The sequence below is a fragment of the Leptidea sinapis genome, chromosome 30 (assembly GCF_905404315.1).
Source record: "Leptidea sinapis chromosome 30, ilLepSina1.1, whole genome shotgun sequence".
NCBI lineage: Eukaryota > Metazoa > Arthropoda > Insecta > Lepidoptera > Pieridae > Leptidea > Leptidea sinapis.
In genome coordinates this window covers 7931088-7954276 of record NC_066294.1, presented here as the reverse complement: position 1 = coordinate 7954276, position 23189 = coordinate 7931088, and the positions used below count along the sequence as shown (strand labels likewise).

The 23189-nt window shown below is 33.8% G+C and overlaps 1 protein-coding gene and 1 long non-coding RNA gene across 4 annotated transcripts in view; both read left to right on the top strand.

Annotated features, from left to right (window-relative positions):
• The window catches only part of LOC126973738 (uncharacterized), a 224129-nt gene that overhangs the window by 197621 nt on the left and 3319 nt on the right, over positions 1–23189 (top strand). The gene's annotated exons all lie outside the window — the stretch shown is intronic.
• On the top strand, positions 384–21273 carry LOC126973716 (delta-sarcoglycan-like). Of its 3 annotated transcripts, none has more exons than XM_050821048.1 (6): positions 384–582; positions 12715–12988; positions 14129–14318; positions 15066–15258; positions 16800–16923; positions 21036–21273. In XM_050821048.1, exons 2-6 carry the CDS (start codon positions 12749–12751, stop codon positions 21222–21224), a joined length of 936 nt encoding a protein of 311 aa, XP_050677005.1. In that variant the 5' UTR covers positions 384–582; positions 12715–12748; the 3' UTR covers positions 21225–21273. The 3 variants fall into 3 exon arrangements, with proteins under 3 accessions (XP_050677005.1, XP_050677002.1, XP_050677003.1); XM_050821045.1 differs by having other exon boundaries at positions 384–604; XM_050821046.1 differs by lacking the exon at positions 384–582 and adding an exon at positions 1487–1639.

The window sequence follows — 23189 nt, the reverse complement described above, 5'->3', positions numbered from 1 at the left end:
AAAAGACAAATCTATCTGCTTTGAATACCAGATTCGATTAAAGCATTTTTTTGATAGGATCAATTTGTGACCACCAAATGTGCGTTAGAAAAACATAAATAAATTTGTTGTATTTATGGTTCATTATTTAATCCTATAAAGGTATTTAGGGTTCCCATAAGAAGATATAAAAAATCCAGCATTCAAAAACCTGTGCATATTCAAAGTTTAATAAAAGGCAATGGATCTCTGTTATTTAAGACATAAAACAAAAGCCGCTCAGTTAATGACAATGCTAATTGGATTTTATAATACATACGGTTGGCATGAATCTAGAGCACATCCGAATCATAATGTGTCCCGGGAGTTGGTACCTCTTTAAACATGCACAACTTCACAACAACGTGGATTCGACATTGGTCGATCGTGGTGCCCGGCTGACGTCTCTCGCGCAGCCAGCGATCAGTTGTATACTGACTTTGGAAACTTAAACTGTGCTCGTATCCCACAAACTGTTTAAATACGATATTATATTGACGTGGGTTATCATTTTACTAGAGTTTCTTATCAAATTTAGACGCAGTGCTAACGTTAGTCAATTATGTAAGTGCTGAAAGTTGTACAGGTAACTATCCTTCAGTTTAGATATTTCTACGAATATATTATGTTTAATCGTTTACCTAATACAATTATACACTGACGGCGTTAAAATATATTTGGTATATAGTTATACTTAAGAATAAACCTATGAATGAATATGATTGGTTTATTCGGACATATAACGTTTCCCGCGTTTATTTACAAGGCCACCTGACGCTCGGAAAACTTCAGAATTATTATTGTTATGACAGTGTTGTCAGCGATAAAGTCAATATTTTGCATATTCTCGGTTTTTCTCAGGTATCACTTTATACCAAGTTTATTTGTAAAGCCGTTAGAATATTATGCGTGACCAAGTTTGATTTGTAAATGTGATAAGCTTGGAAGTTTACGATATATCAATCAAAATTGGTTAGAGTAACAATAGATTCGCTTTCCTTTTCTATTTAACTGTATCTCCATTAGAAATATTCTTCTCTCGTATACTCTGTACATACATAAATACATCTTTACGCTAGTAAGTCTACGCATAATACATTTATGTAGATCTATAGTTCATATGACGTACGCGATATTAACACGTGTGGCAATAAAAAGCTCACCAGTGATATTCTCGGAAAGAGTCGGGTTTGTGGACAATAATAAAAAAGCGCCTTTAGATGAATTCAATGTATTTCATTCCCGTGAAAATACAAGGATATTTGTGGTGATTTTACTATAGTATTATATGTGTAGAATATTTCTACGGGCGACGATGTCGAGCGCGGGAAGCCGTTCGGCGTCAAACTTGTCGCGTGGACTCACTCTCTGATATTATATTCTGAAGCACGTCCGCCTTACCTCGTTTCGCGCCAGATATTTCGAGTGTTGCTTCTAGCACCTATGAGTTTATCTAGTCTCCGTCAAACTAGTCGCCCGGTGCAGCCGCCTGCATCGTAAATTACAACGGTCATACCAAGATCACTCAATATAAACCTCTATTGCATTGTATTATGTATCGTTAAAACGTTGAAAGTTCCGTACAATTGACAATTCTGGAATATTGTGTGGCGTTGATTGGGTAAATTGTTATTTGTTTATCGAAAGATGAGTTTTAATGCACAAGTTATTTTTTATCTTATCTTTATATATCATTCTTCTGTGAGCCGATTTGAATGAAATTTTCTGTGTGTGCTCAAGTGGATTCGAGGATGGTTTAGATTCAATTGAGATACGTCTTAGATGACTGGACCGATTTTGATGATTTTTTTGGAGTGTTCCAATGAATTTGAGATTTGTTTAGATTCTTAATTAAGTCCATATATAATTCTCCTGCCCATGTGTATGTTAGTGAGCCCCTCCTTACGGCTGGACCGACTTTTTAAATTTAAGACGAGTGTACAGGACACCGTCTGCCAAGACCGCTAGTCTATACATATAAATAAAATTGGAGTGTCTGTTTGTAATATTGAAATAACCGTTTTTTACTACGTGTATATGAATATATAGGTAAATACACCAAAATAACATTTTTCACAAATTTTGTCTCTCTGTCTGTCTGTTTGTTCCGGCTTATCTCTGAAATGGCTGGACCGATTTTGACGAAACTTATATTGGCAGGTAGCTGATGTAATAAGGAGAAACTTAACCTACGTTTATTTTAGAAAAATATTGTAATGTTGCAATGGCCAAGAAACGGTCTAACTCTAAAAATATTTTATTTCCAATATTTGTTTTGTATGGACATAATTTCTATGAGATAATTTATTGACGCACGGTTTGACAGTTCTGCTGTGAAACAATTTCATTATAACAACAAGGATCATATTTTACGAAATAATTCTTGGTGTTATGGAATTCATAAAAAACAGTATTTTATATTATACTAGCTTATGATATCCTTGGAGGATCGTAGGCAAATCCATGAACAGATATTTTTATATAAAATCATTAATGGGATGTTGGATGATTGCCCGCAGCTATTGAGCAAGATAAATATTCACATGCCAACTAGAGCACCTCAACTGGCAAAATATAAACCGTTTATACCTGATCGAGCAAACTCTAATCTCGGATTTAACTCCCCACTGAATAGGCTGTTGCGTCAATACAATACTATAATTTCAAACAAGCGATCTATAGATGTTTTTGGAGATACAGTAGCACAATTTAAGAGAAACCTGACACTCTGATTAGTAAAATGTAATGACCTAATTTATAATAAAAAATGCATAGACAAGATATATTGTACCTATACTATAGTATTTTAGTGATTATATTGAAGTGACTGTATTTTAGCTTGTAATGATTTATAGAATTAATTTATCTTTTTATATTGTTTTAACATGTTAGCGTTATAGGACTTCAATTTACTTTTATATAAGTAACAACTAAATTGTTTGTATGTTAATGTGCATGATGTGTTCACCTGTAATTGCAGGAACACGATTTTTTAAATTTATGTTACAATCTTATGAATTGTTTTGTGTATTCTGTGTTGGTGGACCTTGTATAAATAAATAAATAAAAATAAATAAATAAATAGCTGACCCAGCAAACGTTGTATTGCCGATATTAAAATCGCGATACAAAAGTAACTGTTGATCGTAGATGGGTGAAACTTCGAAATTTTATGTATTTTAATGCTGACTCATAATCAAACAAATAAAAAAAAAATGTCAAAAAAATTAAAAAAAAAATTTGGCTTGGACCACCCTTAACATTTAGGGGGATAAAAAATAGATGTTGTCTGATTCTCAGACCTACCCAAAGTAAATTATAACTAATAAATATATTTTCATGGGAATCTTAACTAATTATAGACTCTTTAATTGATGCTGAATTTAATTATGTTAGAACTTGTTTACTAAATTGACATTTTGTTTATATCACTACTGCCGGTTTGTTTAAAGGACAATATTTTCATTTTCTAGAATTTTTTTGTTTTTTTTATGAAAATAAGGGTTGAGACGAGCAGGACGTTCAACTAATGGTTATTGATACGCCCTGCCCACTACAATGCAGTGCCGCTCAAGATTATTGAAAAACTCAACAATTCTGAGCGGCACTACAACTGCGCTCGTCACCTTGAGACATAAGATATCAAGTCTCGCGGTGTGTGTTAATAAACTCCGAAAGGGCTAAACCGATTTGTATGAAATTTTGTGTGCATTTCGGATAGGTCTGAGAATCGGCCAACAGCAATACAACGTTTGCTGGGTCAGCTAGTAGGCGCATATAAATGTATAGGTACTGATAATATTTTACCAACAAATACCACCGTAAAATGTTATGATATGTGGAATAAAAGAAGAATAGGAGTAATAAACCTCAGATCATTTACGTCTATGACACAGACTATGACAGATGTGAAAACGACGAAAATAGTTGAGTTTAGAATTAAACTCTATTTGAAGCAATTCACGCACACTAACACAAAGTGTCACATAATTGCGAGTGTAACTAATATTCCTGGCCTGTTTTTATCGCTTGTCTAACAGCAAGAGACTCTATCTAGACAAATCAAATCAATGAGTTTCTTGCTACTTCTTATTAGCTCAACCCTTTACGAAGTAGCGATAGATTCAATGAGAAAAATATTTTATTTATCATTTCCGTGACCTACGTGAATAAACTGATTTTGATTTGATTTGATTTGACATTTAAGTTATTATCTAAGAAGATAAAACATACATGAAAACGTTTTTGTATGTGTCATCATTTCACTCTTACACCGATATAATAATAAATACTTTGTTCGTGGAAAATTCCTTTTCAATATCCACCCCATTGCAGTTCCCTTTTATGGTGCTCCAGCACAAACAGCATGTAAATACTACGTAATAAGAGGCAGGTCTAAGTATGAAACGTGCAGTGATTTAACATAAGTTTGAAATAGTAATAATCACAACCTGAGAGTTGAACAAAGCATTCAAGATTTTATGACGATACGTCGCTCGAACGGTTAGCTCAGTTGGTTAGAGCACCGGCACGGAACACGCGTAGGAGAAATTAGGAGTAAAAATTGATTTTAATATTTAATATTCTGCGAAATCTTTATGCAGCATTTTCCATGATTAGATTTTTGTGTCCTCTTGACCAGGTCATCGTTCCATTTTGTGGGGGACCTACCAACACTGCGTCATCCAGTACGTGGTCATTCATTCCATGGACTTGGCTACCACAAAAGCCTTCTGTTCGTCTTGACTTTGATTGTCCTACGGACCTCCTAATTTCTCACAGGGAAACTCCAAACATAGCCCTCTCCAATGCCCTCTGAGCGACCATGAGCTTTCTCATAAGGTCCATAATATTGACACACTTTTCACACAAATTATCTTGCCCCAAATTAAGCATATATAGGCTGTGTTATGGGTTACAAGACAACGATATATTTTATACAATATACTTACTTAAACATACATAAATTCATATAAACATACATAAATACATTTAAACATCCATGACTCGGAAACAAACATCCATATTCATCATATAAATGCTAGCACCTACCGGGATTCGAACCTACCGATCCTACCTACTAACCTCAAGCTTAGTAGGTAGGATCGCTAACTACTCGGCTATACAGGTCGTCAATGAATGCAAGATATATTTACTTAAATGTTTTCATCTTGCAAGTTATATCTCATTCACGACTACGATACCTCCATTAAGAGAATACTAACCCATTATAAATAGACAAAAGACGTATGCCTCTATTTCTATTGTGTGATAAAATGTTTCACTATTCATACCGTTTTGCAAGTCACCGGTCATGTGTCTGTTACGAATTGCATTCTGTGGCCATAAATGATTCAGTGGGGGATCTGTTACCTGACCCTTGCAACAATGCACTTTACGCTATTTTCACTCCCACTGTTATTTCGGTTGACAGGTGCTTTAAGATCGAATTATTTTCAACATATCTTTTATAGATATACAAATGATTTGTGTTTTCTTTAGTGTTTCTTCCGCCAATATTTGTCTTTAAACAATTCGACACGTGTCTGACTCTGTCTATGTCTCGTCCCAGATTTTGGCGAGACAACACGTCCTGAGGATGCCTCGTGTAGAGGCGAAACACGTGTCGAATTGTTTAAAGACTGAAATACTGGCAGAATTAACAGTATAGAAAACTCAAATCATTTGTATAATTATGGATTTCCGCAATGTAACGCCTACATCAATAAATTTTGATGTATTTATATGGGAAATAGTGAATAGTTTGTCTCGAACATGATTTTCGAATGATTTCTTATGAAACATACTCAATTTTTTATGGGAGGCTCCTTTGCACAGGATGCCGGCTAGATTATATGACCAATCCTTAATCTGTATCGTCGAATACAGTTATTCGACGCTATAAATAAATTTCATAACATACGTCATTTTAAAAATATACATGAAGGTTTTCAAATAGCCGTTAGACATTGTTAATTAACTAATAATTGAGTTAAGCCGTTTTGATTGTTTGAATATAAATCAATAAAAAAGTTATACGAATGTGGGCATATAAACTGTTGAAATCGCATAAACTATTTCAGAGCTAAAACAACACCAAACAAATTTGAACGATCAAACGAAATAAAGAGAATATATAAAGATTATCAAAATAGAAGCCAGACTATGGGTACGCTTAACTTCGTTACAGTCGCTACAGGAATAGACACGTAACCTCGATTCCGACATCGAATTTAAACAAAACGCTGAATTCTGCTCGAGCACGTAGGTAGGTACTTCTGTTTTGACATTTTGTTAATGAACTATAAGATAGGTGTGTTGAATAAGTCTAATGAACTCATACATGCCAAACTGCACGAGAATAATTTACCAGTTTGAGGCTCCATTGCACAGTATCCCGATTAAATTATGGGTGCCACAACGGCGCCATATTCTGGTTTATTTTGTTACTATTTTTCATATATTCAAAAAGAACTAATTCGTCACACATCTTCAGTAAAAATAGCTCTAGATATCATCAATTTACATTAACACATAAAGACCACCAAAAAATCAACTGAAATACCTTCAAGGATGTTTTTACTATATTTTAAAAGTTATATTTAATAACTTTTTTTGGATTGCTCACTTTGACACAAGCTATCCAATTTAGATTGAAATGTTACCTCATGGTACGAATGAATGAACGAAAACAGTTTGCGATTCAATTGCCGACTTAGTTAAGCGTCAACCTAAATAAGATAGCTCTAATGACGTCGTGGTATGAAATAGTAAAGCAATTCAGTTTAGGGCGCCAATTGAATCACAATAACAGTTCATAGTAGGTCCGCAGGTCTTCGTTTGCTTTTTATCTTTCCTTGTGCTATGAGCTGTAGTAGGTCATATTTTGAATTTCGCATTATATGTCCCAGATATTTGAGTATTGAGATATATATATATATCTCCTTTGTACACATTTGAGTAACTCTGTGGACTTTCCTATTGTCTTCAACACAGTGGTACTGCGAACACGATCTCTCCATGAGATTCGCAACATTCAAAGCAGTAATGTGTAAGCATTACTGTGTTTCGGTCCGAAGGGCGCCGTAGCTAGTGAAATTACTGGACAAACGACATTTAACATCTTATGTCTCAAGGTAACGAGGGCAATTGTAGTGCCGCTCAGAGTTCATTGGGTTTTTCAATAATTCTGAGCGGCACTACATTGTAATGGGCACGGCGTATCAATTGCCATCAGCTGAACTCTTCTCCTATCGTTTTTTACTGTCGTAAAAAATACAAAATTGCGATTTAATGGACTGTATTTTATTACAAAACAATTTAAAGCTTGATTTAATTTTTAGAAGACAGGGGTACATTTGATATACCCATACCCAGTTTTGATATTAAATATTGAGATTAAAAACATATTTATTGAAATAAAACTATTTAATATGCTAATTGTTGTTAACTGAACAATAAATGACGTCACACCGCAATAGTCATTGCCGCGTCGCTTCATATTTGGTTGGTTGTTATATTACGCGCGGTAATTGATTTCTGAAGCGTGACGTCATAATTGGTTACCACGACACACTCGCGAATTATTCAAATTTTGTTGATAAAAATACATAGTGTAAAATAAATCAAATCAAAATCACTTTATTCATATAGGTCACCGAAATGACACATTTGAATGTCAAATAAAGTGTATGTGTACTTAATTAAAGGCATAAAAGGCATTTATTTTCTCAAAATTGATTCCTTTAGAATTCTTTTTGATGTCATTTCTAATAACCACTAGATACTACTACCGCTTCGGAAACAAATGGCGCTCTGAGAGAGAAGAAGCGGCGCAAGAAACTCTCCCAGCATTCTTTTTTTGCGCTCTTTTCAATAAAAATATACAATGTTGTACAGTCATTACTATCGCTATAAAATAATCACAATCTAGTCCCAGGCTGTCCGATCATTTAGATATTCAGCAGTGGAGTAATAGGATTTACGACAGAGCCATTTTTTTATAAAACATTTAAATTTATTTATAGCTGATAATGCTTGAACAGTGGCTAGGACTTTATTATTGAAGTGTATACATTTGCCCTTAAAGCTATTATGTATCTTCTGAAGCCTACTAGAATTAGTTACAAGCAATTCCTTATTTCTAGTGTTATAATAATGAAATTAAAAAATTATGTATGCATGCAAGAAGTTATACTTCTTTGGCCTAAAAAAGCAAAAATTCTTCAAATTATTTATTCCTCGTGTTACTCTACGTTTATAGAACGAAAAATATTGTAAAAAATCTTGCAGCGATGGCTTTGACAATTAATTATTAAATAACGAATACGGCTGTACGGGCTTGAACCCTTTGCCTATCCTAATAATGGACGAAGAAACCAAAACAAAAATAGCGAATGTCGCAAACGTCAGAAAATTTTAGAAACCAACTTCACCCTGTTACTCTCATCATATTTTCATACCACGCCTAAAGAAGTATAACTTCAAAAAAAAAAATTTTTTTTTCTTATTGAATCTACCTACTAAAGCTACTTCGTAAAGGGTTGACCTAATGAGAAGAAACTCATTGCCACTCTTTTAAATCAAGATTTACTTTTTAATCGTACTACCCGTTTACATTATCTCTGGACTTGACGTCGATGACGTCATATCGTCCGTTTGTTACTGTGTGCAAAAGAAATATCACTAGGATATTATTATTAATAAATAAACAACGATTTATTGTTTCTGTATTAAAGATTGATGTAATGGTTTTAGAGCGGCAAAATTGGAAAGTGAAAAAATTTTTGTTAGTGATCAAGATTGGTCAATATTATTAATTAATTCTGTTTAATCGACCAATTCGCAATTCATATGTCGGACGTGTTTGGATGTGAAAAAATTTATGTAATATAATTATGAGTCAACTAAATTTATAATTGTTAGAAAAAAACAAATATTTATTCATGTTTTTTAGAATATATAACATATCATAAAGTTTATGATATGTTATTAGTTATTTTAGTTTTAAAAAATAAAATATATAAACTATACATTTATGTAAAATTTCAGTATTGGGGCGGATTTTTTTCCGGTGCCCAGGGGCGGCATTAAGTTTAAATCCGGCCCTGGTTCTGTAAAAAAGATCTGGCAGTATAGCGACACAGAATAACAGAAACTACAGACCTATTAACAACAAAAGTCAAAAAGTTGCAATGAAAACTTCAAAAAAAATGACAGCACGAGAATATCACATGGAACTGTAAACCGTACTGACGCAACAAGACGAGCGCGAGGGGGTGAAAGGGGGAACGGGCGGGGGCATTACATTCCAGCGATGTCGAGAGATAATGTATTCATCCCGCCAATAGCGAAGTTTCATATTTTTTTAAATCGACAATTGCGTCAGTTTCACATCAGCCTAGCGAGACTAAAAATCTATTCACGCGATTGTATGAAACCTGCAGGCATTGATAGATTGACAGATGACGGCTATAATCTTGTCAAAAACGGAGATAGCCGAAATCCACTACGTTCGAAGCAACTGTTCGCTTTCAAACTTAGCCGGATTGTACTTCGTCGCCAATCGTCATACTCTAATTACTACTATTTCAAACTTATGCCATATCACTGTACGTTTTATACTAAACTAAATTTAAATTTTTATTTATGAAGTCCTACCTCTTATAACGTAGTATTTACATCCTCTTTGGTTGATACTAGCAGCAAAATTCCACAACCTGACATTACGTCAAAGTGCTATGTTTAGCATTTTCAGCATCACGTTGACGTCTGGCATTCTACAAACGCGCGTTTTCTTCAAGAAATTTCTTTCTCACTTTGGAAATCAATTACCCGCTGCTGTTTTCCAGGACTGATACGACTTAGGGACTAGGGATTAGGGAAAATAATAGTAATAACGTTAATAGACTCCGATACAGGACAAGTGTATAAAAAACATGCGATGTGACATCACTTATTGAGAGTCAAAAACTATCACCCATTACAAAGAGAATGCCTCAGACCTGAGAAGAATGGACGCAAGAAACTCAGCTATTTTTTTTTTTTTTCATCTTAAAAATATGTTTACAAAGTAATATTGTACAATAAAACTTATTATTTAATAGCCTGAGGGCGGTCGCTCCGTTCCCAATCTATGGAATCATTAAGAAAGTTATTTATATGTATACTAGCTGACCCGACAGACTTTGTTCTGTAGATAATAAAAAAAAAAACTGTTTTATAGGAATTTGCCAATAATATTTCAAAACATCAAGAATTATTTCGTAAAAAATGCTCCGTGTTGAATGAATTTGTTTCACAGCGGAACTGTCAAACCGTGCGTCACTAATTTCTCTCATATAAAATATGTTCATACAAAACAAATATTGGAAATAAAAATAATAATGGGTTCGAAATCGAAATAAAAACTATCCTATCTCTCAAGTTAAAATTAAATCTGTTTCCCGTTAAAATCTGTTTATTAGTTTAGGAGTCCATCGCGGACAAACAACGTGTCACGTAATTTTTATATATTAAGATATGTATCAACTCTTTTAGGCTACTTTAGTCCTAATAGATAGAATAAAATATGTAGAAGTATAGGTTTGTTCAATGAAGTTGGATTTTATTGTAAGCCAGTAGACATAAAATCTATTGGAGTGACCTGGAGGTATTGGTTTTACATAAGTCTCTATTCACCGCGTACGTTACATTACAAAACCGGAACACTATATATGAGACCTGTATTTTTCGCGAAAAATTTACGAAGCGGCAAGTCGTAAGAATTGGAAGTTTTATGATTTCGATTTTTACAAGTAGGTATTTCAAAATTATGCGATACTTATTTGTTAACCGACTTCGAAAAAGAGGAGGTTCTCAATTCGATCGGTATTTTTTTATGAATGTACAACGATTACGCTGAGATTAATGATCCAATTTTCGTAATTCCTTAGTTTGATGCGAAATGGTTGCCATTTGGTCCAATAAAAATTTGACATATTTTTTTGCCCAGTAGTTTTCATTTTATGACCATTTGTTTATACGATTTATGACATATTAAAAATCTACTTACTAGATCTTGTTCAAACCAATTTTCGGTGGAAGTTTTCATAATGTACATCATATATTTGTTTTAGTTTTATCATTCTCTTATTTTAGAAGTTACAGGGAAGTGACAAATGTTAGGTTTAAATAACTTTATTCTCATTAAGACCTATAGTCACTTACATGAGAAATTAATATTTTACAAATTAAAGTAGGTACTTAAAACAATGATTTTGGTAGGTACAGAATGCAATTCAATGTTAGGCAAACAGATAAGACATAAAACAACCTACATATGTTATTGAAACATTTCATAATTATTGAGTATGTGCCTTTGAAGGCTCGCTTTAAAAGAAGTCAATGTTTTGGCATTTCTTATTTCTGAGGGCAGGTTGTTATATATTTGAACTCCCTCAAAGGTTATTGTTTGTTTTCCATAATTACTTCTCACCATTAGCAGCTCAATATGACTAGCTCTTCGTGTCCACAGTTCTAGTTAAATTCCTTTTTTTAAAGGATGTGTTAGTGTGAATTTTTTTATTTAAAATCTTGTAAATGAGTAAGCATGTAGTGTGTGTATATAATTGTCTGATTGTCATAATTTTTGTTTCTGTGTAGATTTTATCAGTTGAAGTTAAGTAGGGATAATGAAACAGTACCTTTACTTGTTTATTTTGTGTTGTCTGTAGTTTAACTAATTTCGACTTACAGTCGACTTTGCAGTACGACCCCATATTTCTATGAGATACAAAGTACAATAGTGGTTTAACTAGTGAGTTGTAAATTGTAAATCGGACACGGCGTGGAATAGATCTGACAATGTTTCGCAACATACCAATTAGAGATGATAATTTTGTTCTTACTTTATCGATATATGGAATCCATGCCATATCACCGTCCAAAATGAGGCCTAGATATTTCTCTTCTCTTTTTTCTTCGATTCGTTGATTATTTATTCTTAAATGTGTGAAAGGAGGAATAGTTTTGTTTCTTGCTATAAAGATGATGTACGAGGTTTTAGATATGTTTATAGTTAAAATGTTACTTTGAAAGTATTGAAAAATAGTATTAAGATCGGCCTGTGATCGGCTTGTGAATTGATTTTTCAAAGTAAAAAAGGCAAGTGTCATCAGCATAAAGCGTAATCTATCCGTGCAAACCTATTTCACGAATGTTGTTGACATAAATTAAGTATAAAAGGGGTCCTAAGATTGAGCCTTGAGGCACCCCGTATAAAGGTGATAAAGGCTTACTTTGATGATTATTTATGTTACCACTTTGGAAGTGTCTCTCGCGCAAACTATTCAGCTTAGAAAAAAATGATATTAAAAAAAATTTTGAAGACCTATCCATAAATACTCCAAACGCGTATGGCTTTGATGAAGAAAAATTTTGAGATTTAGTTCTAAGTCTGGGGAACTTCCAAAATTTAATTGTTTTTTTTTTTTTTCAATTTTTGTGAGAATATCTTAAAAATACATACATCTTCTTAACAAGTTTCATCGGTATAGTCCTTATAGTTTCGGAAAAACGTGGCTGTGGCATACACGGACACACAGACAGACATGACGAATCTATAAGGGTTCTGTGTTTTGCGCTTTGGCTCAGAACCCTAAAAAGGTTCAAGTGCTCACTGAGAAAATGTAGAAGTTGTTTAATTATTTGTTCCAGATTATTAGTCACCTGATCCAAACAAGCAAACGTGATGAGAGTAGAGGATACAAGAACAGAAGCAGAAGGCACCCGTGGCTGGGAATGTAGTTCCAAAACTGAGGAACAGCCCCCGAACAACGAAACACAAGAGAAATTAAACTGTGTTCCTTTAGTTCTCAAAAGTGGTTGGAGACGAATCTCTCTCTACGGAATCATAGTATTTTTAATGTGTCTAGTGTTTCTGAACATAGCACTGACCTTGTGGATTATAACCACATTAAGACTAACAAAGGTATGAAGCATTTATGTTTGCTTTTGGTAAAATAAAGTTAGATATTGGAATGGTTAACATTATATTTTTTTTAAATGAGGTATGTTGCGAGTGCAAGCAGCCAGACAAGAATGCCAGGACCGTGGCTGATGGATGTCCATAATCTCTGCATCTTGACGATGGGCATGGTTGTAGCAAATGTGTTGTTGGAATTGTCAACATTTAAAAATAATTTATCAATTTATTAATTGCTTGTAAAAAAAGGCTTGTTGTGAGTGCAAGCAGTCAGGTAATTATGTCAGGACCGTGACAAATTTATTTCCATAATAGTTCATTAGACTGATTTGAATATCGCGTTTGTCTGTTGTAATAGAAAATTGGATACTGAAATGGTTAACATTTTATAAAAAAAGATATAATATTTAAAATAGGGTATGTTGCAAATGCAAGCATCCAGACAAGTATGCCAGAAACGTAGCTAATAGATGTCCATAATCTCTGCAACTTGAAGATGGACATGGTTGTTATAGAAAATTGGTTTTTGGTCAACATTTAAAAATAATTTATCAATTTAGTAATTGTTTGTAAAAAAAGGCTTGTTGCGAGTGCAAGCAGCCAAGCAATTATGTCAGGACCGTGGCAAACTTACTTCCATAATATATTATTAGAATGAGTTGATTGTCTATTGTATTAGAAAGCCCTAATTGTCGTATCACGACTCTTCGACAACACCTCCCTTAGCCTCGCCCAGTATCAGAATACTCGGTCTCGAAATCTCGAGCGATTGCCTATTCTATTGGCTTCGAAGCTGGGCGTCATAGATAGAGAACGACATAACTTCAAACCGGCCCACATTCTAGCGCTCTACAAAAGGCAGGTTCGGCCACATATGGAATGTATTAGTCCCCCTTTTCCATAAAAAAAAATTAGTATGTAAAAATATCAAAATAATAAGCATAAAAAATAGTTGATTTGGCACAATTTTCCTATGCTCACCCCGATACCCTCACCGAATTTGCTCATCTACGTAGGGATCTTTCTATTTTTATTAAAATATTGCCCATTACAAATATTGTACTCTAATATTAGTGAAGGTAAATCATTTTATCGGATTCAAGGAAAATCTTCGATAGTGGAACTGTAAGGATTAACCATTTGCAGAATGGCATCGGCCCTCTCACAATTGTCAGAGATGGCATTCGGCTGGAAGGCAATGCGTGGGTGACCGAAGAGCTGGTAGCTTCCACAATATCTTCCCCGCCGACTCAACCGCTAACCGTACAGGCGCACAGAAACTTCACTATTCTTGTGTCTGAAGAAAGTCATAAAGAGCGATCAAAATTAATCATAAGTGGGTATTCATAGAATTTAAAATCTTTTTTTATATTTAGATACATGCACATACACTTTAACACAATAATTTATCTAGCTATTTTTTTTTAATATAATATAATAATAAATATTACTAAAAATAAAATTAATATAATAGTTTAAAGATTGAATTAAAATGAAATTAATTTAATTAATGATTTAGTAATGTATAATTTATTTTTAACCGACTTCAAAAAAGGAGGAGGGTTCTTAATTCGTCGGTATGTTTTTTATGTTTGTTACATAAGAACATACGACTGGGTGAATCGATTTTGATCATTCTTTTTTATTTGAAAGCTGGTGCTTTCCGTGTGCTCCCATTACCATCAGCTGAACATCTTGTTCGTCTCATATCTTATTGTCATAAAAAAAGGTCGCTTCGATCCGGGGCTGCTGCTTCGACTGCCGAAGACAGGAAGCGTCGCAATTATGTCGGTTTCAATGAGGCTTACATCTTTCTGCCCTGAGAATGTACAAAGTAATATCTTTGCGCCTCAATAATGCTACTGGAAACCCAAGCGCTGGCAGCTATATCGGTCAACGGATCAGCCTAGCTATCCAACGCGGAAATGCTGCCAGTATTCTTGGTACGCTTCCCCCGTAATAATAGTTTAAATTTTAAGTAATCATAGTATTGTAAATACAGTTAAAAGATTTGCTTTGTTTGAATAAATACTTTAATTCTAAGGTAATTTGTATTATTGATATATTGCTTCATCGTTTTCAGAGAGGGATAGCGTAGAGTGTGCAGGTCACATGTTTAAAGTACAGGACGCGAGAGGAGGCAGTGTGTTCCAAGCGTCTAAGGACGAAGTTAGAGTATTCGCCGATGCTCTCGTACTTGAGGGCACGGGCGGTGTATCTGTGCGAAGTGCCCTTCAGACGCCTTTTGTACGCGCGCCTCCGGGTTCTGACCTACAGTACGTACCTACCTTCCTATTTTAATCAGTCATGCTATTTTTTTATGAAATTTTTCTCGCTTTTAATTTGATATTTTTTAGAATAATAATTATTAAATATTGAAATATTTTAAGTTTAGCATGAGTGAACTCGCCATTCCTCACACTTAAGTTTTATGAGGATGGCTTAAATTACAAGTGGGAGGTTCCTTTGCACAGGATGCCGGGTATTAGTAGTATAGATTATTTAGTATTAGATAGTTACATAGAATACATTACTTACACATTTAAATAAAATATTTTAAGGGATTAAAGCGTGTGTAACTGTTTTTACATTAGATTTTTGCATAAAATTTAAACTTTTATGAAAATTTCATCCGAAGTCCCCCTAAAAACGAGATCTGGAAAGGTCTTGAAATGTTGGGTTAACTAAAATAAAGTGGGTTAAAACAGTCATCAAGTAAAACCAGAGAATAGGAAAAATTTACAAAAAGATATAACAAAAATCGAAATCTAACCTAAACCAATATAGATAATATACTAAAAAAAAGAAATTTGTTATTTTTAATGTGACTTCTGGGATTAATTACACAAATAAAATTTATAACTACATCAGAGAAATAAACTTGGTATAAAGTTATACTTGAGTATAAACCAAGAATATCCAAATCTTTACAAAATAGACATTTCGCTTATGATTGGTTTATTCGGACGTATAACGTTTCCCGCGTTTATTTGTAAGGCTGCTTGACATTAGGAAAACTTTAGAATTATTGTTTAGGATTATTTTTTTGTTGTTTGCTGAGTTCTCGTAACAGGTTTCATCATGCTTGCTTAAATGTCACTGCTTGTGGCGGCGACATGGGACGGGTCGTCCCCTTCCCTAAAATATGGTTGAGGGAGGCGGTGGCTGGCTCATGCGTCATGCTCGTGAACGGGCGCTGCTTGTGGTGGCAGGATGATCCTGTTGCCGGAGACTCGGTTTCAGATTCTTAAAAGCTATTGTGTGTATATATATATATATATATATGTATGGGTATATACATATTTATTTATTTATAATCGCTTATAAAATGCTCACAGAATACCTTTATTGATTTATGGTGTATGTGGATGATGCAGCTACTGTACTCAATAACTTTTGTATTAATTTACATTTATTTTTTTGACTTACTCGTGTAAGACATTGACTATTTGACGTTTGAGTGTGTTTGTTGCATCATTTTACATATTATATTGTTATTGAAATGATCTGTAAATCTTGATATAAAAGAGTGGCACTGAGTTTCTTGCTACTTCTTCTCATTAGCTCAACCCTTTACGAAGTAGCGGTATATTCAATAAGAAAGATATTTTATTTTTTTTGACAAGTGTCATTTTCGTACTACTTGAATAAACTGATTTTGATTTGATTTGATTTGATTTATCATTGTTTTGACAGTGTTGTCAACGATAGAGTCAACATTTTGCATATTCTTGCTTTAGTCTCAGGTGTAACCTCATACTTATTTCTGAGGCCGTAAATATTTATTCTTTAGTCCATTCAATGTTTAAATTTGCAGATTAGAATCATTAACAAGGCGTTTGGACCTCCGAGCACCGCAGTCCATATACTTGGAGAGTAGAGCCGGCAATATCGACATAACATCACATAGCAACATACAACTAGATTCTGTTGTCGGGGCAGTAAGTCAATATTCATCTATTAAAAATATGACGTTTTTCGTAACTCAGAATTTTTTTCTGACAGAAATAACTCTTAGTACTTCCGGCACAAAAAAGTCAATAGAAACAATAATTTTTAACCGTTTTAATATAATGTTTTGAAAAAAAAATATTTCAAATTGTTAATATAAGTAATATTTTTTGAAAATCTCCAAGTGTGGGTATTTGTTGATTTATTACTACTTGTGTATTAAATATTAAAAGTTCTCAGTCGGCGTTTGTGACTATCCTTAATTTTTTATTGAAAATAAGTTTCAAAAATAAATTGACATTAACAATTTAATTGTTTCTAAACAGTTTGAAGTTTCTAATTTTAATACTAAAAGTTTTCACGTTAATTTTTTAAATTGAGCTTTCTTTTAGCTGTATTTCAATTAAAACTCCTACTTAACATGTTTCCACTTAAAGATGAATATCTATTTATAAAAAATGTCAGTTTATGTGCCTGTTTATCCATTAAATGACTGCATCAATTTTGACGAGATCATCCCTAGGAGATATCTCATATCATAAGGAGTAACTTACGCTATTATGTAATTATTTATAACAATCTGACTCCCGCGACTTCGCACGCGTGTATACATGACTGAGCACGTAGTGTTTATAAAAACTTATTTCTTAAAATTTAATAACTTTATGTTAAATTAAGATATCGCAATATATTTTTAATAAGGGCCTAATGTCTACGTAATAAAACTTAGAATACTTCATTGAAATCTATCCCGTAGTTTTAGTAGTAGTCGTAGGTTATCCGTGATGAACGCACAATTTTTTTTCTATGGAATAGGAGGACAAACGAGCGTACGGGTCACCTGGTATTAAGTGATCACCGCCACCCACATTCTCTTGCAACACCAGAGGAATCACAAGAGCGTTGCCGGCCTTTAAGGAAGGTATACGCGCTTTTTTATTTTAAATTTAAATAAATTTATACCTCTATCATTTAATTTATATACAGGGTGCCACGCTATAAAATGTGAAATGTACAAACCTGCTAAAATGGTCGAGTTGCTACGTGAAATCAATTTGCCTAAGATATACAATCACCATCATCATCAGCCGTAAGACGTCCACTGCTCGACCAAGGTCTCCCTCCCCCAAAGATTTGCACAAAATTTCCTCCGTAAAATCTTTTCGTCCCAAATACCACAGCGTCTAAAGACGAAGGTTGTCAACCAGTGTGTGTTGCCAGTGATAATCACTATCTATGGGCCTAATGAGAAAGCTCATGGTCCCTCAGAGGGCAATGGAGAGAGCTATGCACGGAGTTTCCCTGCGAAAATCAGAAATGAGGAGATCAGTAGGAGAAGTGGCAGTGGGTAGGGCGTGCATAGTTCGACGGACAGATGGCCGTTGGGTCAGTAAAGTTCTCGAATGCCGACCACGTATCGGAAGACGCAGTGTTGGTAGGCCCCCCATAAGATGGACCAACTACTACTACTATGAGGACAGCGCAGGACCGATCGTCATAGATATACAATATTCAAACATAATTATTATTATATCTTCTAATATATAAAATTCTCGTGTCATGGTGTTAAACTTTGAACTCCTCCGAAACGGCTTGACCGATTCCCATGAAATTTTGAGTGCATATTGGGTAGATCTGAGAATCGGACAACATCTATTTTTCATCCCCCTAAATGTTAAGGGTGGTCCTGAACATGAAATTTCATATTTAATTTTTTTGGCATTTTTTTTAAGAAAATATATTGAGAAGATATATTAGGCGTTACTTTCCGGAAATCCATAATTATACAAATGATTTAAGTTTTCTTTAGTGTTAATTACGCCAATATTTGTTTTTTTTTAAAACAATGCGACACGTGTTACGTGGCACGAGACTGAGACTCGTGCCAAATTTTGGCGAGACAACACGTCCTCGTGTAGAGGCGAAACACGTGTCGAATTGTTTTAAAAACAAATATTGGCGTAATTAACACTGAAGAAAACTTAAATCATTTGTATTTTTTTTAATTTGTTTGTTTATGAGTCAGCGTTAAAAATACATACAACTTCAAATTTTCACCCATCTACGATCAACAGTTACTTTTGTATCGCGATTTTAATATCGGCAATAAAACGTTTGCTGGGTCAGCTAGTATTTTATATAAAAACTTGCTTATAATATACATTCATAATCACGATTCTCGGTCAATGTTCACTGGTAAGTTCGAGGTAGATCGACCTATAATTAATAACTACTAGGGTGATAGGATTTTGAAAAAACGACTACCATACTTATTAGTCTAGTCAACGAGTGCTTTTTGGTCATAATTTTTTCGCCTTCTCCGAAAATGATAGAGGTGTCATTCGATTCGGAATTTCATGTAGATAGATTTTGAGAAAATGCTAAGGCCGATCGCATAAATTGCAATAGTTATAAACAATTAAGTGAAAAAGGCAATTTGACTTTTCACCAATATCTCTACCTCTTTGTTTGTGTGTCTTTGCTTGAACACTTATTCAGAAACTGCTCAACCGATTGAGATGCGGTTTTCGTTGATGGACTGTGGAAACGTCCCCGCAATATTATTTATTTCATTTCAATTTCAAACAAACAAAAAGTTAAGAATATTGAAATCACGGGCACCAACCAGTAAGTGTAAAAAGTTTGTGCGTATAATATTTACGCGAGATTGAAGTTAAACTAAATAAGAATTATTAAAATGATTTGAGTTTTCTTTAGTGTTAATTCCGCTAATATTTGTCTTTAAACAATTCGACACGTGTTTGGCCTCTACACGAGGCATCCTCAGGACGTGTTGTCTCGCCAAAATACGAGACTAACAGTCTCGTGCCAGATTATGACCAATATTGGCGGAATTAACACTATAGAAAACTCAAATAATTTTATTAATTATGGATTTCTGCAAAGTAGCACCTATTTCAATAATTTTTCTTAAATAAGAATTAACTTTAGAAATAATAATTAGTAACTGAGCGTTACTTCCGGCAGTAACAGTCAGTTATAATGTAACAAAGCGCTACTTCCGTCAAAAAAAAATCCGAGCTACCCTCAAATCACGCCTAAAGAAGATTTACTTCGAAAATACTTCAAGTGATGACAAGATAGACCGACGTAACAATATTATCACTATAATTGACAGTTGCGATGTTTGACAGAGCCTTCATTCACCTCGAGCGAAATTTTTACAAATAATTTTCAAGCTAATATTATGACAAGATGGACTTGTAAACTTAAATGAACCAGTATTCATATAAAACTAAAACTTTCTGCTTCCAAAATCGGTTTACCACTTAAATGTAATAAATTCTTTGAATAAGAGCGATATTGGAGAGGAACCCAATTAAACTTTTTATGAAATACATTTAGTGCTAATATAATAAATTGACTACCCCTATAGCCCAGTGGTACCCTGCCTACTGAGCTAGAGGTCCCTGGTTCGAATCCCGGTAGGTGCAATCATTTATATGATGAATATGAATGTTTGTTTCCGAGTCATGGATGTTTATTTGTATTTATGTATGTTTAAGTAAGTATATTGTGTTAAATATATCGTTGTCTTGTGTACAGGCTATGCCTAGTTTGGGGCAAGATAATTTATGTAAGAATGTGTCATTATTATTACAATTATTATGGAATATGTTTAGATAATTTACTGCTGTGTCTATACATTGAGTTTTAGAAACCATCAAATACAAATACTAGATTTGGAATTGATGTTATATGACTTTCGGTTTAAAATTTGTGAAACAGAATTTCAAAAACTGAGAATGTAGCACCGCTCCTTCTCTCTCAGAGCGCCATTTGTTTCCGAAGCAGTGGTACAGTTTGAACTTACATCAGAAGTATCTAAAGGAAACAACAGCCTAAAATATATATTCACCTTTCCGTTCCGGGAAACTCTGATCGCGCGGTATGAATAAACTTAAAAGGAATTATGACTGCAAAATACTTGACATATAAAAACTTTTTAATTTTTTTTAAAACTTTTTAATATATACTATATCCCATGACGATATAGCAAAGAACTGACAAACCACTCTGAAAATTTTAAAATGGAAATCCCTATTACTTAAGTTATTAATAAGTAATCCTATTTTTTCAGATAAAAATCGATGCTCCTAATATCATCATAAGCAACTTGAAGGAGGGAAAAGTGACGGAAAAGGCGCAAAAAAGCACAAAAGGCAAGAAAATATATCAATTGTGCGCTTGCGCGTCCGGAAAGTTATTTCTTGCAGCGCCCGACCTACTTTGTTCAATGCACGATACTGACACAGAACTTTGTCGATAATCGTAATTAGATTATATTTAGATAGTTTAAAGCATTCATTAGTGGCATCTTCAAATCTATCTTTTTCCGCTTACTTAAATTTCAATAACCTTTTGACAGATAGCATTAGACCATAACTATATTGGACATAACTGTGGATAGATAAGATCTTGACATTGCTGTCACCGTTTAATGACGTTTGTATGTGACGGATGTATCCGTATGTTAAACTAAGGATGGATAGGTTACTGAAAACGGCGGTATATAAATATAGTTTCAGTTAACATACTGATAGTTAAAAGGGACCATTAATGCCTGATAATTATTAAGGTTCCTAACAATAAAAATTGTTAATTGCACGGTTACTAATTAATGGTTTGTTATTTTTAAGTGACATCCCGCACTTCAAGGATTAAATATACAAATTTAATTTGTACCAAAATTTACAAATGGCTCGGGAATGTAAATGAAATATAGATCGTGTATATGGAGCTGCAACCAGAGAGTTGAACAAGATATATCAGGATTTACGGTGGATGTGTCACTGGGACGGTTGGCTCAGTTGGTAAGAGCGCTAGGACTAGACTAATATAATAAATGTGAATGTAAGTTTGTTTGTTACGCTTTCACGCCTAAACCACCGAAGCGATTTTGATAAAATTTGGTACAGAGATACACTAGCGCTTGAAAAAGGGCATAGACTACCGTTCATTGCAAAAAATAAATGAAGGGGTTGCAACAGGGGATGGCAGTTTGTATGGAAATTCGTCAGTATTGAAGATAAAACCTTGAAACTTTGTATTAGGTAATTGATAAGAAATATTTTATAAACATTTGTTCGAGCATTTTTGAAACTTTGACCTACATGGGGATGAAATAGGAGATTAAAGTTCTCATACCAATGAAGAGACTGTCCACAATGACAAGGGATATGCGTTGTATCATAGAAGAGCGCTGCACACAGTGGAGCAGTTTGTGTGTGTATTATTTGAAAAATATCATATATAAAAAAAACCCCAAACTAACTGTTCAACGCGGATGAAGTTGCGGGTAAAAGCTAGTCGTCTATAAATTTTTGTTCAATTTAAAGTTGTTAATTAATAAATGGAATGTTATGGTGATTTAAGATAAGATTTAGATGTTACACTATTTTTTTTTTTGAATAAAGCAACGGGATGACCAAGACGTTCACCTAAAGGTAAGTGACACACGCTGCGATTACGATACAGTGTCGTACAGTATTGTTAAAATGTAAAGGAAAAATTAAAATCTAAGGCTTGGTTTTTTTTTATGAAAAAAAAAATGGTTATATTATATTAGCTGTTATAGTTAAGGTTTAAGTAAAATTTAACGTTAACAGTAACGTGTACTTTAACATAGACTGTGGCATATATTGTACCATCGTATTCCTTGGCATTGTTAAAGTTAAAAAGTGATCAAGTCAATTACGAATATTTATTTGAAACTTTTGACAGGTCACTGATTTAGGTACATATTTACTTTAGAATTATTTAACATTAACATTAGCTTTAACCGGTGAAGTTACAATTAAAGTTTTAACTGAAACTTAGCCGCATTAGCCCAGTAATTTAACAACCTATCTCCCTTCAAACAAGTCCCCTCGATTTTTTCCATACAAGTTGTCGTTGTATCGGAGGAAGCACCTATCTATAATAAAAAGAAATAATTCCAATCACAATAGAAATAATACTCCCATAACAATAAAAAGAAATAAGTCTAAGATAATTTATACGTCTAGATAGATAACCGATCAAAACAGGCCAGGTTTAATACTTTAGTTTGCGTGACATGCTACGTCTTACACTCGCGATTTATATGACACTTTGTGTCTCAAAATATAGGTTAACTCTAAACTTTTTTCAACGTTCTCACAACTGTCATAGTCTATCTTGGCGTTTAAATTACTCAAGAAAAAAATATATTGTGCAACAAGTGCACGAGTTGCACATACTAGTTTGTATAACA

Coding starts and splice junctions, on each gene's coding strand:
- LOC126973716 (XM_050821048.1), top strand. CDS start 12,749: ATGAGAGTAGAGGATACAAGAACAGAAGCAGAAGGCACCCGTGGCTGG. Junction 12,989..14,128: donor CCACATTAAGACTAACAAAG/GTATGAAGCATT, acceptor AACCATTTGCAG/AATGGCATCGGCCCTCTCAC. Junction 16,924..21,035: donor TAGATTCTGTTGTCGGGGCA/GTAAGTCAATAT, acceptor CTATTTTTTCAG/ATAAAAATCGATGCTCCTAA.